This window comes from Schistocerca nitens, chromosome 8 (assembly GCF_023898315.1).
Source record: "Schistocerca nitens isolate TAMUIC-IGC-003100 chromosome 8, iqSchNite1.1, whole genome shotgun sequence".
Lineage (NCBI taxonomy): Eukaryota > Metazoa > Arthropoda > Insecta > Orthoptera > Acrididae > Schistocerca > Schistocerca nitens.
The window spans coordinates 178,272,941-178,296,123 of NC_064621.1; the positions used below are offsets into that span (position 1 = coordinate 178,272,941).

The 23,183-nt window shown below is 42.2% G+C and overlaps 1 protein-coding gene across 1 annotated transcript in view; it reads left to right on the top strand.

The window, feature by feature from the left end:
• LOC126199354 (probable cytochrome P450 6a20) overlaps positions 1-23,183 on the top strand; it is a 152,357-nt gene that overhangs the window by 70,693 nt on the left and 58,481 nt on the right. The window contains exon 5 of the mRNA XM_049936215.1: positions 7,945-8,152. Coding sequence (XP_049792172.1) covers positions 7,945-8,152 — 208 coding nt within the window. The remainder of the gene's footprint in view (positions 1-7,944; positions 8,153-23,183) is intronic.

The following is a 23,183-nucleotide window of genomic DNA, read 5'->3' on the forward strand; positions in this document are numbered from 1 at the left end:
ACATGAATGAATCCCTTCGCAAGTGGTATTGAATACTTCCAAGACGTGTTAGCCGTTTTCGCTTTTAGCGTCCAGGAGTGCAATGGGGCAGTCTCCTCAGTAACATAATGATCATTTAACAAGACACTGACTTCCTGTCGTGCATATTACACTGATTAGCCAGAATATTATGACCGCCTACCGCGTCGCTGGAGGGAGTTGGCACAATATCTGCACACACACACACACACACACACACACACACACACACACGTCACCTGATTCCCATAAATTCCGGGGAGGGGAACGACGAGCTCCGTCGCCACGATCAATTACGTCCCAGATGTGTGCGATCGAGATGTGTGTGATCGAGTTCAGATCTGGCGATTTGGGAGGCCAGCACATCAATTGGAACTCGCCACTGAGTTCCTCGAACCATTCCATCAAATTGCTAACCATCTGCAGTGGTTTATCTCGCGTTTACATTACTCTCTGATGTTACAATGCCAATCAATTAAATATGTTACGTAGACAAATGTATTCCCGATATGTCATTACTGTTCATTAATTACTTTTTGGTGTTGCGATTTTTATTCCCGTCAGTGTAGCAACCAAAGAATGAAGCTGCAGATAATAGCAATGCACAATATATTAGGTTGATAACACAAAAACTATACACATCTACATATACGTGATTGCTATTCACAATTAAGTGCCTGGCGGAGGGCTCAGTGAACCTATTTCAAGCTGTCTCTCTACCGATCCAATGTCGAACGGCGCGCTGGAAAAACGAGCACTTAAATTTTTCTGTGCGATCCTTGATTTATCTTATTTCACCGTGATGATCATTACTCCCTATGTAGGTGGGTGCCAACAGAATGTTTTCGCAATCGGAGGAGAAAACTGGTGATTGAAATTTCATGAGAAGATCCCGTCGCAACGAAAAATGCCTTTGTGTTAATGATTACCACTTCAATTCACGTATCTTGTCTGTGGCACTGTCTCCCCTGTTTTGCGGTAATACAAAACATGCTGCCCTTCTTTGAGCTTTTCCGATGTCATCCGTCAGTCCCACCTGATGCGGATCCCTCATCGCACAGCAATACTTCAGAATGGGCCGGACAAGCGTATTGTAAGCAGTCTCTTCACAATATCTGTTGCACCTTTTAGGTATTCTGCCATTGGACCGCAGTCTTTGGTTTGATCTACCCACAACACTATTTATGTGATCGTTCCAATTTATGTTATTTGTAATTGTAATCCTTAACTATTTAGTAACTTATAGCGTAATCGAAATTTAGCGGATTTCTTTTAATACTCATGTGAATAACTTCATACTTTTCTTTAATCAGGGTCAATTGCTACTTTTCACACCATGTTGTTGTTGTGGTCTTCAGTCCTGAGACTGGTTTGATGCAGCTCTCCATGCTACTCTATCCTGTGCAAGCTTCTTCATCTTCCAGTATCTACTGCAGCCTACATACTTCTGAAGCTGCTTAGTGTATTCATCTCTTGGTCTCCCTCTATGATTTTTACCCTCCACGCTGCCCTCCAATACTAAATTGGTGATCCCTTGATGCCAAAGAACATGTCCTACCAACCGATCCTTTCTTCTAGTCAAGTTGTGCCACAAGCTCCTCTTCTCCCCAATTCTATTCAATACCTCCTCATTAGTTATGTGATCTATCCATGTAATCTTCAGCATTCTTCTGTAGCACCACATTTCGAAAGCTTCTATTCTCTTCCTGTCTAAACTATTTATCGTCCACGTACCACTTCCATACATGGCTACACTCCATACAAATACTTTCAGAGACGACTTCCTGACATTTAAATCTATACTCGATGTTAACAAATTTTTCTTCTTCAGAAACGCTTTCCTTACCATTGCCATTCTACATTTTATATCCTCTTTACTTCGACCATCATCAGTTATTTTACTCCCCAAATAGCAAAACTCCTTTACTACTTTAAGTGTCTCATTTCCTAGTCTAATTCCCTCAGCATCACCCGACTTAATTCGACTACATTTCATTATCCTAGTTTTGCTTTTGTTGATGTTTATCTTATACCCTCCTTTCAAGACACTGTCCATTCCGTTCAACTGTTCTTCCAAGTCCTTTGCTGTCTCTGACAGAATTACAATGTCATCGGCGAACCTCAAAGTTTTTCTCCCTGGATTTTAATACCTACTCCGAACTTTTCTTTTGTTTCCTTTATTGCTTGCTCAATATACAGATTGAATAACATCGGGGATAGGCTACAACCCTGTCTTACTCCCTTCCCAACCACTGCTTCCCTTTCATACCCCTCGACTCTTATAACTGCCATCTGCTTTCTGTACAAATTGTAAATAGCTTTTCGCTCCCTAAATTTTACCCCTGCCACCTTAAGAATTTGAAAGAGAGTATTCCAATCAACATTTCGCACCATACAGATGTATCTAAATCATTTTGCAATTGGTTGTGATCATCTGATGACTTTACAAGTTGGTAAATGACAGCATCATCTGCATACAATCTAAGATGTCTACTCAGATTGTCTCCTATGTCGTTAATATAGATTAAGAACAATAGAGGGGCTATAACACTTCCTTGGGGAATGCCGGATATTACTTCTGTTTGACTCGATGACTTTCCATCTATTACTACGAACTGTGACCTTTCCGTCATGAAATAGCCAATACAATCGCACATTCCACAGGCGCGCAGTTTGGTTAGAAGACGCTTTTGAGAAACGGTGTCGAAAGCCATCTGGAAACCTAAAAATATGGAATCAATTTGACATCCCCTGTCGATAGATCTGATTACTTCATGAGTATAAAGATTGGTTGGTTAGTTGGGGTTGAAGGGACAACACTGAGGATAAAGAGCTAGTTGTGTTTCACAAGAACGATATTTTCTGAATCCGTGGTGACTATGCGTCAATAAATCGTTTTCTTCGAGGTAATTCATAATGTTCGAACAAAGTATATGTTCCAAAACCCTAATGAAAATCGACGTTAGTGATAATTGACCTGCAATTCAGCGGATTACTCATGTTTCCCTTTTTGGGTATTGGTGTGACTTGACCAATTTTCCCGTCTTTAGGGGCGGATCTTTCTGTGAGCGAGCGGTTGTATATAATTGCTAAATATGGAGCTATTGTGTCAGCATAATCTGAAAGAAACCTGACTGATATGCAATCTGGACCAGAGGCCTTGTCTTTATTAAGTAATTTAAGCTGCTTTGTTACATCGAGGATAGCTACTTCTACACACATCAAAAAAAGTTTTGCATCACCTCGGTTCCCAGAGTTCCGGAACCTGTACAGAAAATTGGAATAGAGATTAACATAAACATCATTTCCGCCCTTTTTATTGCTCATGAGAACCACACATTGCATGTTGTACCACCATACAGCGAGACCTTCAGAGGTGGTGGTCCAGATTGCTGTACACACTGGTACTTATAATACCCAGTAGCACGTCCTCTTGCATTGATGCATGCCTGTATTTGTCGTGGCATACTATCCGCAAGTTCATCAAGGCACTGTTGGTCCAGATTGTCCCACTCCTCAAGTGCGATTCGGCGTAGAGCCCTCAGAGTGGTTGGTGGGTCACGTCGTGTGTAAACAGCCCTTTTCAATCTATCCCAGCCATGTTCGATAGGGTTCATGTCTGGAGAACATGCTGGCCACTCTAGTCGAGCAATGTCGTTATCCTGAAGGAAGTCATTCACAAGATGTGAACTATGCCAAAATGCTGCCGGCATGATTGCACTGTCGGTCGGAGGATGGCATTCACGTACCGTACAGCCGTTACGGCGCCTTCCATGACCATCAGCGGCGTACGTCGGCCCCACATAATGCCACCCCAAAACAGCAGGGAACCTCCACTTTGCTGCTGTCACTGGACAGTGTGTTTAAGGCGTTCAGCCTGACTAGGTCTGGTTGAAGGCATATGCGACACTCTTTGGTGAAGAGAATCCTGAGTGGTCCATTCGGCATGTTGTTGGGGGCCATCTGTACCGCGCTGCATGGTGTCGTGGTTGCAAAGATGGACCTCGCCATGGACGTCGGGAGTGAAGTTGCGCATCATGCAGTCTATTGCGCACAGTTTGAGTCGTAACACGACATCCCGTGGCTGCACGAAGAGCATTATTCAACATGGTGGCGTTGCTGTGAGGCTTCCTCCGAGCCATAATCCGTAGGTACTGGTCATCCACTGCAGTAGTAGCTGTTGGGCGGCACGGGCGAGGCATATCATTGACAGTTCCTGTTTATGTGTGTCTCCTCCATGTCCGAACAACATCGCTTTGGTTCACTCCGAGACGCCTGAACACTTCCCTTGTTGAGAGCTCTTCCTGGCACAAAGCAACAATGCGGACGCGATCGAACCGCGGTATTGACCGTCTAGGCACGGTTGAACTACAGACGACACGAGCCGTGTACCTCCTTCCTGGTGGAATGACTGGAACTGATCGACTGTCGGACCTCCTCCATCTATTAGGCGCTCCTCATGCATGGTTGTTTACATCTGTGGGCGCGTTTAAGGACACCTCTGAACAGTCAAATTGACTGTGTCTGTGATACATTATCCACAGTCAACGTCTATCTTCAAGAGTTCTGGGAACCGGAGTGATGCTAAACTTTTTTAACGTGTGTATGTTTCTCATGTTGGCAGTTGTTCTTGATTGGAATTCAGGAATATTTAGATCGTCTTCTTTGGTGAAGGAGTTTCGGAAAACCGTGTTTAATAACTCTGCTTTTGTGGCACTGTCATCAGTGACTTCACCGTTGTCATTGCGCAGTGAAGGTATTAGTTGCGTCTTGCCAATGGTATGATTCATGTACGACCAGAATCTCTTTGGATTTTTTGCCAGATTACGAGACAGAGCTTCGTTGAAATTATTATAAGCACTCGCATTGAAGTCCGCGCTATCTTTCGAGCTTCTGCAAAACTTTGTCAATCTTATGGATTTTGAATTCTTTTAAATTTGGCTTGCTTTTCTCGTTGCTTCTGCAACAGCGATCTCACCCTTTTTGTGTACCATTAGATATCAGTACCATCACTTATTAATTTTTGTAATATGTATCTCTCAATTGCAGTCGATACTATCTCTGAAATCATTCCACATCTTTTCTACGCTTACATGATCAGAACGGAAGGAGTTGGAACTGTCTCTTAAACAGGCGTTAGGAGTACTTTTATCAGCTTTTTTTTTTAAATAGATGTACTTTGCGTTTCTTTTAGATGGCTGAGGGTGTTACGCTATTTAGCCTAACAGCAACTGCCTTGTGGTCGCTAATCCCTGTAACCGTCATGATACTCTCTATTTGTTCAGGATTATTTGTTGTTAAGATATCAAGTATGCTTTCGCAACCATTTAGGCTTCGAGTGGTCTCATGTAGTGATTGTTCAAAATAATTTTCTGAGAAAGCATTCAGTACAATTTCGAATGACGTTTTATGCCTGCCGTCGGATTTAAACGTATATTTTTTCCAGCATTCGAGGGTAGATTGAAGTCACCACCGACTATAATTGCATGATTCGGGTACCTACTTAAAATGAGACTCAAGTTTTCTTTGAACTGTTCAGCAACTATATCTTCTGAGTCGTGGAGTCGGTAAAACGATCCAATTAATAGTTTAGTCCTATTGTCAAGTATAACCTCTACCCATACTATTTCACAGTAACTGTCTACTTCAATTTCAGTACAAGGTAAACTACTTCTGACAGCAATAAATACTCCTCCACCAGCCGTATCTAGTCTATCCTTTCTGAACCCTGTTTGGTCGTTCCAAAAAATATCGGCTGAACTTATTTCCGGCTTTAGCCAGCTGTCTCTATTTATAAGTTTTCGAACTTGAGTGCTATTACGGCTTGAAGTTCTTGTTCTTTCCCAACACAGCTACGACAATTTACAACTATAATACCGATCGTTTCTACAACTACCTTACTGTGTTTTATCTGCCCCCTTTTAGACGGACCGTCCGGTCCCTTCCACACAGCCCCCGCTACCTGTTAACCCCTTCCTGTATGTAGTGGACTCCTGACCTATTAATCGGAACCCGGAAACCCACCACCCGATAGCATAAGTCAAGGAATCTGCAGCCTACACGGTCACAGAACAGCCTGAACCTTTGATTCAGACCCTCCACTCGGTTCTGCACCAAAGGACGACAGTCAGTTCTATCGACGAGGCTGTATATGGTGACCTCCACCTTAATCTCGCAATCAAGACTGGCAGTCTTTACCATTTCCGCTAGCAGTCCGAAACCAGAGAGAATCTCCTCCGATCCAGAGCTACACATGTCATTGGTACCAACATGAGCCACCACTTGCAGTTGGCTGCGCACTGGTTGTATTATGTATGTTTTGCATGAGTTATTATTTTATTTTGAGCCAGCTAATGTGGAGGGAATTTCAAATTACAGTGAAATGCTATTTTGTTTGTCAATAACATATTTTAGTTATTGTTTACCGATTGTGCAGCCTTACATATCACCCCACATAGAGTAGTTTTCTTGCGCTACAGTTCAGCCATATGCCCGGAGAAAGTATAATGTATTATTATGAAAGTGTGTGACAGCGCTGAAACACCCAGTTTCTCGTGAAAAAGGTTTTCTGTATCTGCTCTTTTGAAATGTCTTTAATGTCAGCTGTCATATGTGTATTAGGGTTTGTTACCTTCTATTATCATGAACTTGATTGATGAGTCCATGTGTGACGACTTTAACTGCCTAGATGGTATGTTCTTGAAATTCAATTTTCGTGCAACTGCATTTGACATAATTAATACAGAAATAAATAAATAGTTCTAAAACCGGCACAAAGATAGCGTGAAATTGATGCAATTTTGGTTTCATAAGCTCATCTGTGGACCTCATCAAATGAAAACGTTGATTACAAACGAATCTCTTATGTTTTGCTACGGCGCACGACACGCTAAACACTTCAGACCGCTGCGAACAAACAATATCGCGTCGTATCCATCTGTAGTTATCAATAAAAGCTCTGCAACTTACGTGTACTGCCACAGTTTGAGGAAATGCTTCTCTCTTATACATAAATTTTTTTGGTACGAACTATAGTTCTCCTTATAACCGTCTAGGTTAGTCAGTTCAAAGATCGGAAGAAAGCAAAGGCTTGTCACCTCCAATAGAAGTATGCCTAGAAGAGCAAAAAGCTTTTGTGTTGAAGACACCTTTACTTTTCTGTTAAAACTTGGTACAACGCCTGCTTTAATGTATCATTTTATAGATATTGTACGCTCACATTAAAGTCCCCCATCGTGTTTTTCTGTCTGTAGATGAAGGTTGATCTCCGGAACCAGTAGAGGGATTTTGATATGTTTTTCACTAATATGTAAAATGATTCACGAGCCAATTTTGTGTATATAATTTATTACTGCTACACCAGACAAGTCGTCGGTCCGTGGATACGTAGAGCTACTCCTACAAAGTGGGGCGGTTCACTAGTCTTAAATAAGGTGATGTTATAGATGATGGTAACGATGATAAAATGTATTACTGATGATGATATCGATGATATTGTTGATATTGAAGTTGATGATAATGATGGCGATTATCAATCGTTACATTACATATCCAAAACATTGTCTTTTCATTGCTGTTCTATTATCATTATATTCATGACTGCATAAAGCCTAATAACATTTTTTGTAATTTATGTTGAGCAGTATCCAGTTTTGCAATACATGCAGCGTAAATGTTACACTTGTTTGATTAAATGTTTCAAAATGCCTAATACCCCTAATTCGACTAGGTGAAATTAACATATAAAAATTAAAAATCCTTGAGTACATATCTATATTTGTTCCTCTTTATGCACCCAAGTATTTGTTTACCTCATGCAACAGTAGTACTACCGCTTACTGTGCACAGATTACTCGGATTGTTTCCATTGGCACGGTGATGTCCCTCCTTCACTGTAAGTGCCACTGACTGTTTCTGATGTTTCAGATGGTGTCGAGGCTCTGGGGATATGTATGCGATACACGACTGACGTAGTGACTTCCTGTGCTCTGGGGATCAAAGGAGGCGCCCTCGATGACCAGAAGTCGGAAATGTTGGAGATGTTCAGTTTGATTTTGGAGCCCAACACTAACAGCTCCATCAGGTTCATGATCACCAGTGCCTGTCCTCGCTTGGCATCTCTTCTTCACCTGAGGTACCACCACTAATTCAAAGACGACGTCTTATACAATGAGGAAAAAAAGGCACACTTAAAAATTAATTAATAAAGAGTGATGAAGTTTGGGGAGCACATTTGTCTAGGTAACATACTCGTATTTTCGTGATTAAGACTGCGAGATCACAGCTTAATGTAAGCGCAAGAAACGCCATTGCAGTGTGAAACGTACATTAATCATCGGTGTAACTGCCAGAATACTGAGTGTAAGCACGCAAACGTGCATGCATTGTGTTGTACAGGCGCAGGATGTTGATAGGATGGATTTTTCACACCAGTTGCATTTGGTCGGTCAGTACAGGGACGGCTAATGCTGTTTGTAGATGACGCCGGAGTTGTCGTCCGATGATGTCCCATATGTGCTCGATTGGAGACAGATCTGGTGATCGGGCAGGTCAAGGCAACATGTCAACACTTTGTAGAGCAGCAAGTCGGATCATCAGACTGACGTCACTCAGGATGCGTGGGATAACCACGAGAGCGCTCCTGCTGTCATACGAAATCGCACCCCACACCACAACTCCAGGTGTAGGTTCAGTGTGTCCAGCACGCAGACAGGTTGGTGGCAGGCCTTCATCTGGCCTCCTTCTAACCAACACGCGACTATCATTGCCACCGTCACAGAACCAGCTTTCAGCAGAAACACAACGGAACTCCAACCTGCCCTCCAATGTCAGATAGCAGTAGCCGACCGAGGCAGACGCAGCAACAGGGAAGTAACAGCTTTTGTGTCATTTACGAGTTCCTAACCAGGAGCGAATTTTATCATCTGTGTGCTTTAATAGTTTAGTTTCTTGAGTTTCTGCGTGTAAATTTAATATCTAATAGCCACAGTTGTCGCGTTTTCGTTTGCGTCGGAAAATAAACCGATTTTGTGACATATTACTTCTTAATCAGGGGCAAATTATTTAGTTTCACCTGAGTGCTTCGGTAGTTAGGTTTTAGAATATCTGCGTATTACTAGACACACTTCGTGCGTTTTCCGCCAGGGTCTAGAGTAGAGTTGCGTAGCACGTGCCGATAGTCCGTTTATCTGATAGTTTAGTTTCCCACGGTCTTTAGTATGGACAGGGACTGCGATTGTTGTGTGCGGATGCTAGCCGAGTTGGTGACATTTGGCTCTCAGCTTCAGGCTGTGATGGCTTCGGTTACACAGCTTGAGGCTGCAGTGGATGGGCACCACTGTTGTGGGCTGGCTGTGGGGATCCAACGGACGTCCAGCACGTCAGAGTCCTCCGATCGGTCCTCACTGGTGGCCAACCCAGTTACTGCTCGCACTGAGGCTGACCCCTCACCTGTGGTCGAGTGGGAGGTCGCCCCAGGGCGAAGCAGGCGGCGAGAAACTTCCGAAGCGGCCCCACGTGAGGCCTCCCCGGTTTGTCTGACAAACAGGTACCAGGTGCTGTCTGTGGCTGACACTGTCGCTGACCCAGATGCTGTCGCCTGTTCTGTTTCAGAGGAAAATACTCAGCCTGCGAGGTCCAGGCAATCACAGAGGGTGGGATTATTGGTAGTTGGGAGCTCCAACGTTAGGCGCGTTATGGGGCCCCTTAGGGACTTGGCTGACAAGAAGGGTAAGAAAACCAATGTGCACTCCGTGTGCATACAGGGTGGAGTGATTCCAGATGTCATGAAGAGCACAGGGTGCAGCCAACTGCAGGTGGTTGCTCACTTCGGTACCAACTTTGGATCAGAAGAGATTCTCTCTGGTTTCGAGCGGCTAACAAAAGTGGTAAAGGTTGCCAGTCTTGCTTGCAAGATGAAAGCACAGCTGACCATTTGCAGCATAGTCGACAGGAGCGATTGCGGACCTCTGGTACAGAGCCGAGTGGAGGGTTTGAGTCAGAGGCAGAGACGGTTCTGCGACCGTGGAGGCTGCAGATTCCTCGACTTGCGCCCAAGGGTGGTTTGGTTTCGGGTTCCGCTGAATACGCAGGAGGCGGCTGCACGGGTAGCAGGGGCTGTGTGGCGTGGACTGGGCGGTTTTTAGATTAGAGGGTCTCGGGAAAACACAAGAAGGGCTTCAGTCACAAAGGGTGCAGGCTGAACACAGGAAGAACGTAGATACAGGAAACATTGGTATAACAGTTGTAAATTGTCGTAGCTGTGTTGGGAAAGTACCAGAGCCCAAAGCGCTAATAGAAAGCACTGATGCTCAAATAGTTATAGGCACTGAAAGATGGCTAAAGCCGGATATAAACTCAGCCGAAATTTTTGCGAAGAATCTAACGGTGTTCCGAAAGGATAGGCTAAACACGGTTGGCGGTGGCGTCTTTGTCGCGAAATTGAAGTAGATACTTACTGTGAGTTAGTATGGACAGCGGTCATTGTTGGCAACCGGAATTAAACAGTAATTGGATCCTTTTACCGACCTTCCAATTCAGATGATACAGTTGCTGAAAGGTTCAAAGAAAACTTGAGTTTGATTTCAAACACGTACACGACTCATACGATAATAGCTGGTGGTGGCTTTAATTTACCCTCGATACGTTGGTGAAAATACATGATTAATTCGGGAGGTACGCATAAAAAATCATCCGAAATTGTATTAAACGCATTCTCTGAAAATTATTTCGAGCAGGTATTCTTGGGCCCACGCGAATTGTAAACGGTTGTGAAAACACACTTGACCTCTTAGCAACAAATAATCCTGAGTTAACAACGAGCATCGAAACCGATTCGGGGATTACTGAACACAGAGTAGTCGTAGCGAGATTGAATACTGTAATCCCCAAATCCTCGAAAAATAAGCGAAAAATATACCTATTCAAAAAAGCAGATAAAAATTCATTTGACGCCTTCTTGAGAGACAATCTCCACTCATTCCAAATTAATAATATAAGTGTAGACCAGATATGGCTTAAATTCAAAGAAATAGTATCGATAGCAATTGAGAGATTTATGTCAAATAAATTAGCAAACGACGGAGCTGATCCTCAAATGGTTCAAATGGCTCTGAGAACTATGGGACTTAACATCTATGGTCATCAGTCCCCTAGAACTTAGAACTACTTAAACCTAACTAACCTAAGGACACCACACACATCCATGCCCGAGGCAGGATTCGAACCTGCGACCGTAGTAGTCGCGCGGTTCCGGACTGAGCGCCTAAAACCGCTAGACTACCGCGGCCGGCTAGCTGATCCTCCTTGGTACACAAAACGGGTTAGAACACTGTTGCAGAAACAACGAAACAAACATGCCAAATTTAAACAGATGGAAAATCACCAAGATTCGCTATCTTTTACAGAAGCTCGAAATTTAGCACGGACTTCAATGCGAAATGCCTATAACAACGAAACTTTGTCTCGAAACCTGGCAGAAAATCCAAAGAGATTCTGGTCGTACGTGAAGTATGCTAGCCGCAAGAAACAATCAATGCCTTCTCTGCACGATAGCAATGGAGATACTATTGAAGACAGTGCTGCCAAAGCAGAGTTACTAAACACAGCCTTCCGAAATGCCTTCACAAAAGAAGACGAAGTAAATATTCCAGAATTCGAATCGAGAACAGTTGCCAACATGAGTAACGTAGAAGTAAATATCCTCGGAGTAGTGAAGCAACTCAAATCACTTAATAAAAGCAAGTCTTCTGGTCCAGACTGTATATCAATTTGGTTCCTTTCGGAGGATGCTGATGCATTAACTCCATACCGCAATCACATAAAACCGTTCGCTCGACGAAAGATCCGTACCCAAAGACTGGAAAGTCGCACAGGTCACACCAATATTCAAGAAAGGTAGTAGGAGTAATCCACCAAATTACAGGTCCATATCGTTAACGTCGATATGCAAAGCGATTTTAGAACATATATTGTGTTCGAACATTATGAATTACCTCGAAGAAAACCGCCTATTGACACACAGTCAATATGGGTTTAGAAAACATCGTTCCTGTGAAACACAACTAGCTCTTTATTCACATGAAGTGTTGAGTGATATTGTCAAGGGATTTCAGACCGATTCTGTATTTCTGGATTTCAGGAAGGCTTTTGACACTGTACCACACAAGAGGCTCGTAGTGAAATTGCGTGCGTATGGAATATCGTCTCACTTATGTGACTGGATTTGTGATTTCCTGTCAGAGAGGTAACAGTTCGTAGTAATTGACGGGAAGTCATCGAGTAAAACAGAAGTGATTTCTGGAGTTCCCCGAGGTGGTTTTATAGGACCTTTGCTGTTCCTTATCTATATAAACGATTTTGGAGACAATCTGAGCAGCCATCATCGTTTGTTTGCAGATGACGCTGACGTTTACCGACTAATGAAATCATCAGAAGATGAAAAAAAACTGAAAACGATTTAGAAAAAATATCTGAATGGTGCGAGAAGTGGCATCTGACCCTAAATAACGAAAAGTGTGAGGTCATCCACATGATTGCTAAAAGGAACTCGTTAAACTTCGGTTACACGATGAATCAGTCTAATCTAAAAGCCGTAAATTCAACTAAATACCTAGGTATTACAGTTACGAACAACTTAAATTGGAAGGAACACACAGAAAATGTTGTGGGGAAGGCTAACCAAAGACTGCGTTTTATTGGCAGGACACAGAAAATGTAACAGACCTACTAAGGAGACTGCTTACACTACGCTTGTCCATCCTTAGAATACTGCTGCGCTTTGTGGGATCCTTACCATATAGGACTGACGGAGTACATCGAAAAAATTGAAAGGAAGGCAGCAAGTTTTGTATTATCGTGAAATATGGGAGAGAGTGTCACAGAAATGATACAGGATTTGGGCTGGAAATCATTAAAAGAAAGGCGTTTTTAATTGTGACGGAATCTTCCCACATAATTGCAATCACCAACTTTCTCCTCCGAATGTGAAAATATTTTGTTGACACCGACCTACATAGGGAGGAACGATCACCACGATAAAATAAGCGAAATCAGAGCTCGTACGGAAAGATATAGGTGTTCATTCTTTCCGCGCGCTATATGAGATTGGAAAAATAGAGAATTGTGAAGGTGGTTCGATGAACCCTCTGCCAGGTACTTGAATGTGATTTACAGAGTACCCATGTAGATGTAGATGTTGATGTAGATGAATGGGCTCTCGCTTGAAACCACTGACGTCGAAGTGGCAGTGGTTTGGGGTAAGTAGAATGCACGCAACAGGGTGTCTGGCTCAGAGCTGTCCTTGAAGTAACCGATGTTGAGTCACTGTGGTACAAACCGCTGCAGATGCAATAGGAAGTGCCAGATCCCTACGCCGAATACGGTCGTTTTCGCTGTCGGTAGAGCCATGTGACCGTCTGCAGCCCGGACTTGTTGCGGCTGCACATTCCCGCGACCACCGCTGGCAGCAGTCATGTACGGTGGCTACATTCAAAAATGGCTCTGAGCGCTATGGGACTTAATTCTGAGGTCATCAGTCCCCTAGAACTTAGAACTACTTAAACCTAAGGACATCACATACATCCATGCCCGAGGCAGGATTCGAACCTGCGACCGTTGTGGTCGCGCGGTTGGAGACTGAAGCGCATAGAACCGCTCGGCCAGAGCGGGCGGTCAGCTACATTCCTGCACAGTCTTTCTGCAGTATCGCAGAAGGAACATCCGTGTTCTCCTAGCCCTATTACACCACTTCGTTCAAACTCTGTGTGATGGTAATGTCGTCTTCGTCGCCTCAATGGCAGCCATTGGCAGTTGTGACTAACATCAGCTCACCACGTCCACTCACAAAGTTAAATAACGCTCACCACCGTTACAGCATGTATTTAAGGCAAACCTGATTTGCATCCTCATAGTGTCGCTACTAGAGCCACACTTATACGACTGGCGCGAAGTTTGAATCGACATCATCTTTTAGTGCAGAGAACGCCCACCAACTATTGTTTATGTCGTGCAACTCCTTAGTGTCGCAGCTTTTTCCCGTTACTTTATGTGTGTGTCTTTGTTTATTAATCATACTACAAGTACGTCCGATACTATTTTCAGACTTCTACATTTTTCTATTCCGTTATATTAAAGATAGTACAAGGCCTGAACCTTTTGTGGTAAACTTTAATTAATCTCACTGAGCACTAAAAACTTGTTATCTACAATATCTGACGAAGGAAATGAAGCACCTAGAATAGGAGTGGAAACGAAATGAAATTTCACTTTTTGAGAAGCAATGTGATGTTATTGCAGTTATTGCAAAATCGAGTCAGATTTACGAAGGACGTATCATACGAAATTGCACCGTATTTGTCCTGCATATATGAGATGGGTATCAGAAGACCGTTGAATCCTATCCTGAGCAAGCTAAGTCACAAATGTGGTAAATGGTTTTGAATACTGGCAATCGGATGGAGGTTATGTCCGCACTGACCCATCAAATGTTCAGTCTCAGACATATCTGGGGATCCTACTGATTACGGGAATACCTCAACATCATGCACACGTTTCATTAAGACACGTGCTACTGTATGCGTGGACGAACATCGTCCTGATGAAAAATGGCACTACGATATTTTCGCATGAGAGGTACCACGTAAGGACACAGGATTCCGGTAATGTACTGCTTTACCTTTAGAGATCCCCGAATCACTTCCATCCGTGGAAGACCGGCCGCTGTGGCCGAGCGGTTCTAGGCGCTTCAGTCCGGAACCGCGCTGCTGCTAGAGTCGCAGGATCGAATCCTGCCTCGGGCATGGATTTGTGTGATGTCCTTAGGTTAATGAGGTTTAGGTGCGAGGGTCACTCCAAAAGAAATGCACACTATTTTTGTAAAAATACAGTTTTCATTCTGCATGTGTGAAAGTTTTTCAGTGTGTAGATACATCCTTCCGCTTTTTTTTCGAACTAAGTTCAACCTGTTCCCGTGAGTGGCGCCGTCACAGCATGTCTTCAAGATGGATGCTACTCTTGACGTCCGTCAGAAGCAACGTGCTGTCATAGAACTCCTGTGCTGTGAAAACGAGACAGTGGGAAACATCCACAAGAGGTTGAAAAAGGTGTATGGAGATGCTGCTGTCGATCGCAGTACAGTTAGTCGGTGGGCAAGCAGGTTACGTGATGAAAGCGGGCAAGGCAATATTGAGGATTGTCCTCGCAGCGGCAGGCCTCTTACTGCACACACTCCAGACAGGAGAGTTAACGAATTGGTGACGGCTGACAGACGCATCACAGTGAACGAATTGTCACGCTACGTTGAGATAGGGGAAGGAAGTGTTTGCAGAATACTGAAAGTGTTGGCGTTAAAAAAGGTTTGTGCCAGGTGGGTTCCCAGGATGTTGACAGTGGCACACAAAGAAACAAGAAAAGCGGTATGCAGCGTAGTTTTGGAACACAACGAGAATGGTGGAGATGAATTTCTTGGAAGAATTGTGACAGGTGATGAAACATGGCTCCATGATTATTCACCAGAGACAAAGAGGCAATCAATAGAGTGGCATCATGCAAATTCACTCAAGAAAAAAAAGATTCAAAACCACACCTTCTGCTGGAAAAGTTACGGCTACGGTGTTTTTCGATTCCGAAGGACTCTTGCTTGTGCACATCATGCCAAGTGGAACCACCATAAATTCTGTTGCATATGTGGCGACACTGAAGAAACTTCAAACTCGACTGAGTCGTGTTCCACCATATCGGCAAAAGCAGGATGTTTTGCTGCTGCACGACAAAGCACGGCCACATGTCAGTCAAAAAACCATGGAAGCGATCATAAAACTCGGATGGACAACACTGAAACACCCGCCTTACAGTCCTGACCAGGCTCCATGTGAATATCATCTCTTTGGGAAACTGAAAGACTCTCTTCGTGGAACAAGGGCGGTTGATGACTCCATTGTGCATGCTGCCAAACAGTGGCTCCAACAGGTTGGTCCAGAATTTTAGCGTGCGGGTATACAGGCGCTGGTTCCAAGATGGCGTAAAGTAGTTGAGAGGGATGGAAATTATGTGAGGAAATGAAAATATTGTTCCTAAAGGATGTATCTACACACTGTAAAACTTTCAAACATGTAGAATAAAAGATGGATTTAAAAAAAAATTGTGTGCATTTCTTTTGGAGTGACCCTCGTAGTTCTCAGTTCTAGGGGTCTGAGGACCTCAGATGTTAAGTCCCGTAGTGCTTAGAGCCAGCCATCCGTGGAAGTGAAACATACCCAATTGCTCCCCACACCATGACGCCAGGAATAACACTGGTGCATTTCTCCAAATCACTGAAAAACATTCTCAGTATTGGACTTCACCCTGTGTCGCCACCACAGTCGATGACGGTCCATTGCTGAGTAAAAGACGACGTCATTCATCAACAGTCCGTGCTTCCCGTTCGCGGCACTACTCCAGACATAGTTGTTTGTGTTGTGATGTTAACTACAGCCTACGCATGGAATAGTAATTCCCCACTCTGGATGCTGCTAGTCTCTGACCAATTGTGTGGTATGACATAGAATGCTCTGGGGAGTCCATTACTAGTTCTCCAATAGAAGGTGATGGTCAGACGTGGCCGGCCAGAAACTTGACGATGCCCTCACGTCTCAAAGCAGTCCAACATCGGACCACCGTCATATTCGTTTTCCCATAAATCTGGTGATTTCATGATACAACCAGCCAGCCAAATGGAGACCAGCAATGATGCCCCTTTCTAACTCTGTTACGTACTGATAACGCTGTCTCAAATACATACAAAGCACTACGTGCCCTTCATGGAGATCACAAAATATCTGACACAGTTCACGTCCCTTGTATACTCTACCAGGCCTGGTAACAATAAAGACGAACAACGTCAATGAACTCTGGTGGTGGGTTCCACCTTTCATAGAGAATTGCAACTCTAATGACTCACATACCTGCTATTGATGTGTGTGTGTACGAAGTTACATCAGTGAAGGTATTCTGGGTACTTTGCTTTTTGTGCCACGCAGTGTGTGTCTTAACTATGATGGCTGTACTTTATCTTACCAGAGAACAGGTACTGAACTAAACGTAGACCACGACTGCCTGAGTCAGAGACTGTAGATACCGGTAACATTTTTATTGAAAGAATATCGAACTTCAGTTGACACTTAATTTTGCTACAATTATTTAGTGTACAACATTCTGACAACTGAACATCATACAACAAAAACACTATGTATCAAAATCGAACAGAAAGGAATAAAAAAAAAATAGGATTCTCTGATGTCCCCCAAAGAGTTCGGAAGTCAGAGGGCCGGCCGAAGTGGCCGTGCGGTTAAAGGCGCTGCAGTCTGGAACCGCAAGACCGCTACGGTCGCAGGTTCGAATCCTGCCTCGGGCATGGATGTTTGTGATGTCCTTAGGTTAGTTAGGTTTAACTAGTTCTAAGTTCTAGGGGACTAATGACCTCAGCAGTTGAGTCCCATAGTGCTCAGAGCCATTTGAAGTCAGAGGCACCCCAGTCGACCTCGACCAGCCCAGGGACCACCGATCGGTTGATATTAATATCGTTGGATCCACAGTTTGAGGGATGTTTTTGTTAAAAGTAAGTATCTAAATATATGGACCTTGAGTAAAAAATGCTCATTCATATAATTCATAATTGTACTTTTGTCTCGAAACAGTTAAGCTGTTTGCATGCACACACTTTTTTCGTGCATATTGTCCTGTGTAACGTTAATTGTGGGCAATGGCCTTATCTGCTGTACTAACTCGTAACTTGAATTTTTCGTATAATTCTCTTTTACATCTCAAATTCTATGGAATCTCTATTGCATACCAAACATGACGGGAGCGACTGGTAAAACTGCAGCAACGAAAATGGGACGTGAGTTGGGCCCATTTAGCTCACATGCTCAGAGCATTGCCAGTGAAATGGAATGTTTCAACTTCTGGTCCCGTACACAGTTTTAATTTGTCATGAAATTTCAGATGAACTCGAGACATGAAAATAATTAGTAAGAACCCTTACCTTTACCACAAGATAGTCTCTGTTGCAAAGATTTAAAACAACTTGGTCTTTTTTGGTGTTGGCAAATACTTTCACTGCATGTGCTGGTGCTTAGGGTGAATAACCGAGTGTTGTACTGGTGTCAGTACGATTGCTATGGACATTCTGGATCAAAAATAACCTCAAATGAGCCAAACCAGACCCCTTTGTCTACATTTATGAAGTCGGTTGATTCAGGTCTGCATCCTATCCATGAAGTCACAACTCAGGCCCTCATTATCAGTGATATCATTACTCTTATCAGTGAGGCCAACAGCTCTATGAGTTACGTCATCATCATGATCATGTGACAAGCCATGTTCCCTCTCTTAGCCCTTTCTCCCTCACCTTTGTTCATCACCTTACCTCCTCTCCTTTCCTCCTCCACTCCTCTTCCCCTCCCCTCTCCAGTCAATAGCAGTGCAATATTACAAAGAAACAGTCAATTACATGCACCAAATAATTATAACAATTTAATTAATAAATGAATAAATTAAATAGTTGTAACTAAGCCTAGTTTAAATAAATAACATTATAGTATTTTATCAGGTATTAAAATTATCACAGTGTAGCTCCAAAATACCCATTTTAGCTGTACTCAAAAGTTTATGAATTATCTGAACTTATTGCACCATGTTTAAATGTTTTCATCCAAAAAATTAGATAAAGAGTGTGACTTGCAATATTCCTGTATCTAAAATATGTAAACAATACCCATACACACTCACTCACTCGCAAACACACGCACACACACACACACACACACACACACACACACACACACACACACACACACACACACACATACACATTTATGCTTCAAAATGGTGCCTAAAACACTATTTTGAGCTCTAAGGAAAGTGCTGCAATGTTATTTGCATGCCTAAATAGTTAAAATAAGGTGCTAACTGACAACTGAGATTTACTACATCACCGTTTTAGCTTTAAGTTTAAAAGTGAATTGACTAGGCTTATAACTGCAGAAAAAACATATTGGCTACAATACTACACTAAGCAGACAAACACTCAAACACATAGGCCATCTATTGGAGGAATGTAATTAATTCCACTATTTAGACTTATTCTTTGTGTAAGATACAATGCAACATCAATTTAACTCTGTCCACATCGAAATTGTTCTATGATGCTTGACAAATGTTACAGTTTTATCTCCACATATAAAATATGCAAAGTATGTTGACGTTTCAATTTGATACTTGTCTTGGTGGTTCATAGAACGAGCTGTCAACACTTGACGTTTTACAAGTTTTACAGAAGTGATTCATCTCAACAAGAGCCAATTTTAGGAGCGGGAGGGGGGGGGGGATACAAAAGATAATGTATCGTGTTCTACACTAGAAAAATAAAAATATAATGGATGATACCGATTGGCTGTTATTACTTTTTATTACAAATGACTGGGCTTTTTTGAGGTTATGTATAATAACAATTTTCAGCAAAAGCTCCAATATTTATCAATGGTAACTATGGTGTCAAGCCTCTAAAACTATATTTCCTATAATCATGTAGTTAATAACACCAGCATTTAATAAAAATACACAATGTAAAAAAAAAACCACTCAAACACAACATAGTCAAAACAAGACGGATTGAGGAAACACGATTTTAGGAGGGCAGGAAGGAAGGAAGGAGGTGTTTCGATGAGATTTTATTTTATTGCGATGTGTCACTTAACTTGCATATTTGTAGAATGCTGAAGGAGAAGTTCTGCTATGCATACATACATCAAAACACAACCAAAGGCGATGCTGGAATAAGACATAGATGAAATGTCACGAAAGAGGACAGTGTAGCAAGACAGACATGGAACAAGGAGGTTAGAATTAAAGTGAGATGGAGTTATCCATGCCGAACACAGACGTCAGATGAATCTTGTCTGCTCTCTAGGTGAATCTTAGATGTCTGTTTCTTCATTAAAGACCTGTGTTAAACATACCCACTTAGTGTTAATGAGTTGAACTGGCATTAAGTTCTGTGTATGTTATTTGAAACAATATACTTTCTTGGATGACTACTCATCATCAGACAGTTGAAAAGGATGGTGCACATCGTGGCAAACCAGCCGAATTTTTACTCCTGGTTTAAGGGCGGCTGAAGAACTGCACTGCAATATGAACACGTCACCAGACTAACAAATATGGCGGAGTCAGGATTCACTTTTTCAACGTAAGGGCATCTCCCGCTGTTCTAACCCCTTGAGATGGAACGTCATTATCTTGAAAATAAAATTTTAGTCTCTGTAATAAAATTATTTCATCATTCACAGGGTACAAAACACATCTAGGCTGCTTCCCGTAATACTCAAGTATAATTGCAAACGAAAATTCGATCTCTCTAGCAAAATAAAATTGAACTACATTAGTCACAAAACACATGTGGCACTACCTTTCTATATCGATAGTCCAGCAAAATTTTTAAAAAATTTTTGCTTACATATTGGCACTACTGATAAAAATTTTATATTCAGCAGCATTCACTAACGACTAAAGTTCGATTGCTTTACCACACAATGTACCTAAAATTTAAATATTAGCACATCTATTTTGTCCTTGTTAATTATTAAAAGCTTGCACAACTGAAATTTATGTTACTGAACGATTATAGTTATTTCTTACTACCATGCATTAAATTCGTTAAATTAAATAAAAATTGGGTCAATAACATTGCAAAAGACTCAGTAGCTTTATGCTGTTCTAATTTACGGCCTGAAGTGCACTTGTTGACGAAAGTTATCAAAAACAAACGATGTTATGCGTTTAAAATATCGTATGTTCACAAAAAAGAGTTTCAGAAAAATAGTAATACAGATTTGCAATGCTTTCAAAGTCACTGAACAGTGGTTTGATGTTGGGTATTAATTTTATCTTGCACCATAGATTGTTTGTCATCTGATGCTGCTAAGGCTATACAGGTAAAGTAATGCTAGTTGACACAAACAAACTGAAATAGTGTTCTACAGAGTGATTACCATTACCCTGATCAATCATACATATGTATGCGAGTTCCGCATAGTTCTAAATAGTTTCAAGTAATTGCTGGAGACGGCTATTATACCCCTCCCCCTCCCCCATATTACGGTCAGTTGACGAAGTGACTGCCTTATCACCCCAGGATGCTATTGGGGTGGGTAATTATGGTCAGATGAAAGGTGACTGTCATTAACCTACATGTGTATTTGTGTCGACTCAGGAAAATATGACAAGCCTGGAGACGATATCAGTGGACATGTCAAGACGCCTGTGGATCTCATTATGACACTGACCAAGCAAGATGAGACTTGTTCCAGCTTCTTACTACTTCTTAGAACATGCAAATGTGGTTAATGAGCAAGTTGAGACTTATCAAATGAAAATGGTCCAACAGCCCAGTAGTGTCAGCTGTTAGGGAAAAATATATTCCTTTCGTCCCTTCTGTAGTATATTATAAAGTTGCTGCCTCACTGAAGTGAATACTACAGAGTGACAGAGGAAACGTAGTGTGATGTATAAACCTGAGAGGTGAAATGTGCTTATTATGATGATGATGGGGAACAGATGTACAAATATTGTATGGGATAGTATTTGGAACTACTTGCCAACTGAGACAGCAGATTTATATGAAATAGAGAATGGAGAAAGAAAGAGAACTGGATCGGTGGGAATTCATGACTTCCAGGCACACAGGGCATTGTGGTAATGCAGTAGGGAAAGGTGAAAATTTTTCACAGACCAGGATTTGAATCCATATTTACTGCTTCTCATGAGCAGATGTCTTAAGCCCTTCAGCCACCTGGACACGGTCGTAGATCGATTCAAATTTCCATCTTATCGCACATGGAATGCAGTGTCCCCCTACTCACAAATTATTGATTCTTCTAGGAGTTTGGACGACATTAGAGTCAGCAATTGGTGGGGAGGGGATCGCCAAGAATTTCTTATTTCATGTGTGAATTCCTGCTAAATCCACAATTGTGGGAGAAGGGACTGCCCAGAAAGTTTTATCCCATGTGAAACATATAGTTTCCAACAACTATCGGGCGAGTTCTGACAGGGAAATAAGAAGTCCTCTTCTTGTAAACATATAAATCATCTTTCTCACTTATTCAGCCAGAATTCACACATAAGATAAGAAATTCTGGAGAAACTACTTGCTGACTCAGTTCCAAATACTATTACGTATTTCTACATATGTCACATCTTCATCATCAATACATTTCAAGCGACAGGAAAGAGATATGCAGATTGAAGGAACCCAAAATGTAAGAGAAACTGTATATTTATAAGTTACAATGTGTCGAAAAAAATCCTTTACAATGACATGTGCGAGTGTAGCATCAAAGGCACACAAAGAATTCAGGAGACAACGACTTCATCGTAATGATGTATCATTTGTTGTGACATCAGCAGCGTAAAAAAGCATCATGAAATCTCAACAGATTCATTAATAACACTAGTCCTGTAATTGGAATTGCACGCCAGATTCTCTGAACCGTTGTATTCAATGAAGTGACTGGTACCAAGGCAACGTTCTGAGATTAGAGATTTTTCCGGCTTTTTATGTGTGTGTTAGAGAGAGAGACGTTAATGGTCTGTACAACGATTCTAATGATCTGATTGATATACCAAAACAGCGCAGAATGCGGCAGACGGTAGGCACCTGCCTTACGCAAGGCTGTTGACTTTAAACAAGTAATTGAAGTTATTTTCACTTATTTATTTTTTTGCTTGAATGCAACTTGGTAATCTCCGCTCTCTACAATTAAATAACAGAGAGGCAGAGTTACCACTACTTGTTGAGCTGCCGTTGACTAATGCTCTACTATGGAGTTGGAGACCCGTGGCGTTAGGTGTTTACTGTTTCTGTTGTCTTTCTGCAAACGCTGTCTTTTGGTTTCTGTGTCAGCAACACTCCGCCCACCGAAGTCTTAAACTGCAATTCAAGGAGATGTCTTTAGTATTTGTATCTTGAAAATTATGGAGTGTTTTCATCTACCGAAAATCTGGTTGTTCACGAAGACATGAGACACTGCATTCTCGTCCGTTTTTTAAACGTGTGATACGCCAGAAGTAACTCGAGCAAACGGTAATTTGTTCCCCTTTATTTTCTAGGTATTAGAAGGAAGTTAGCT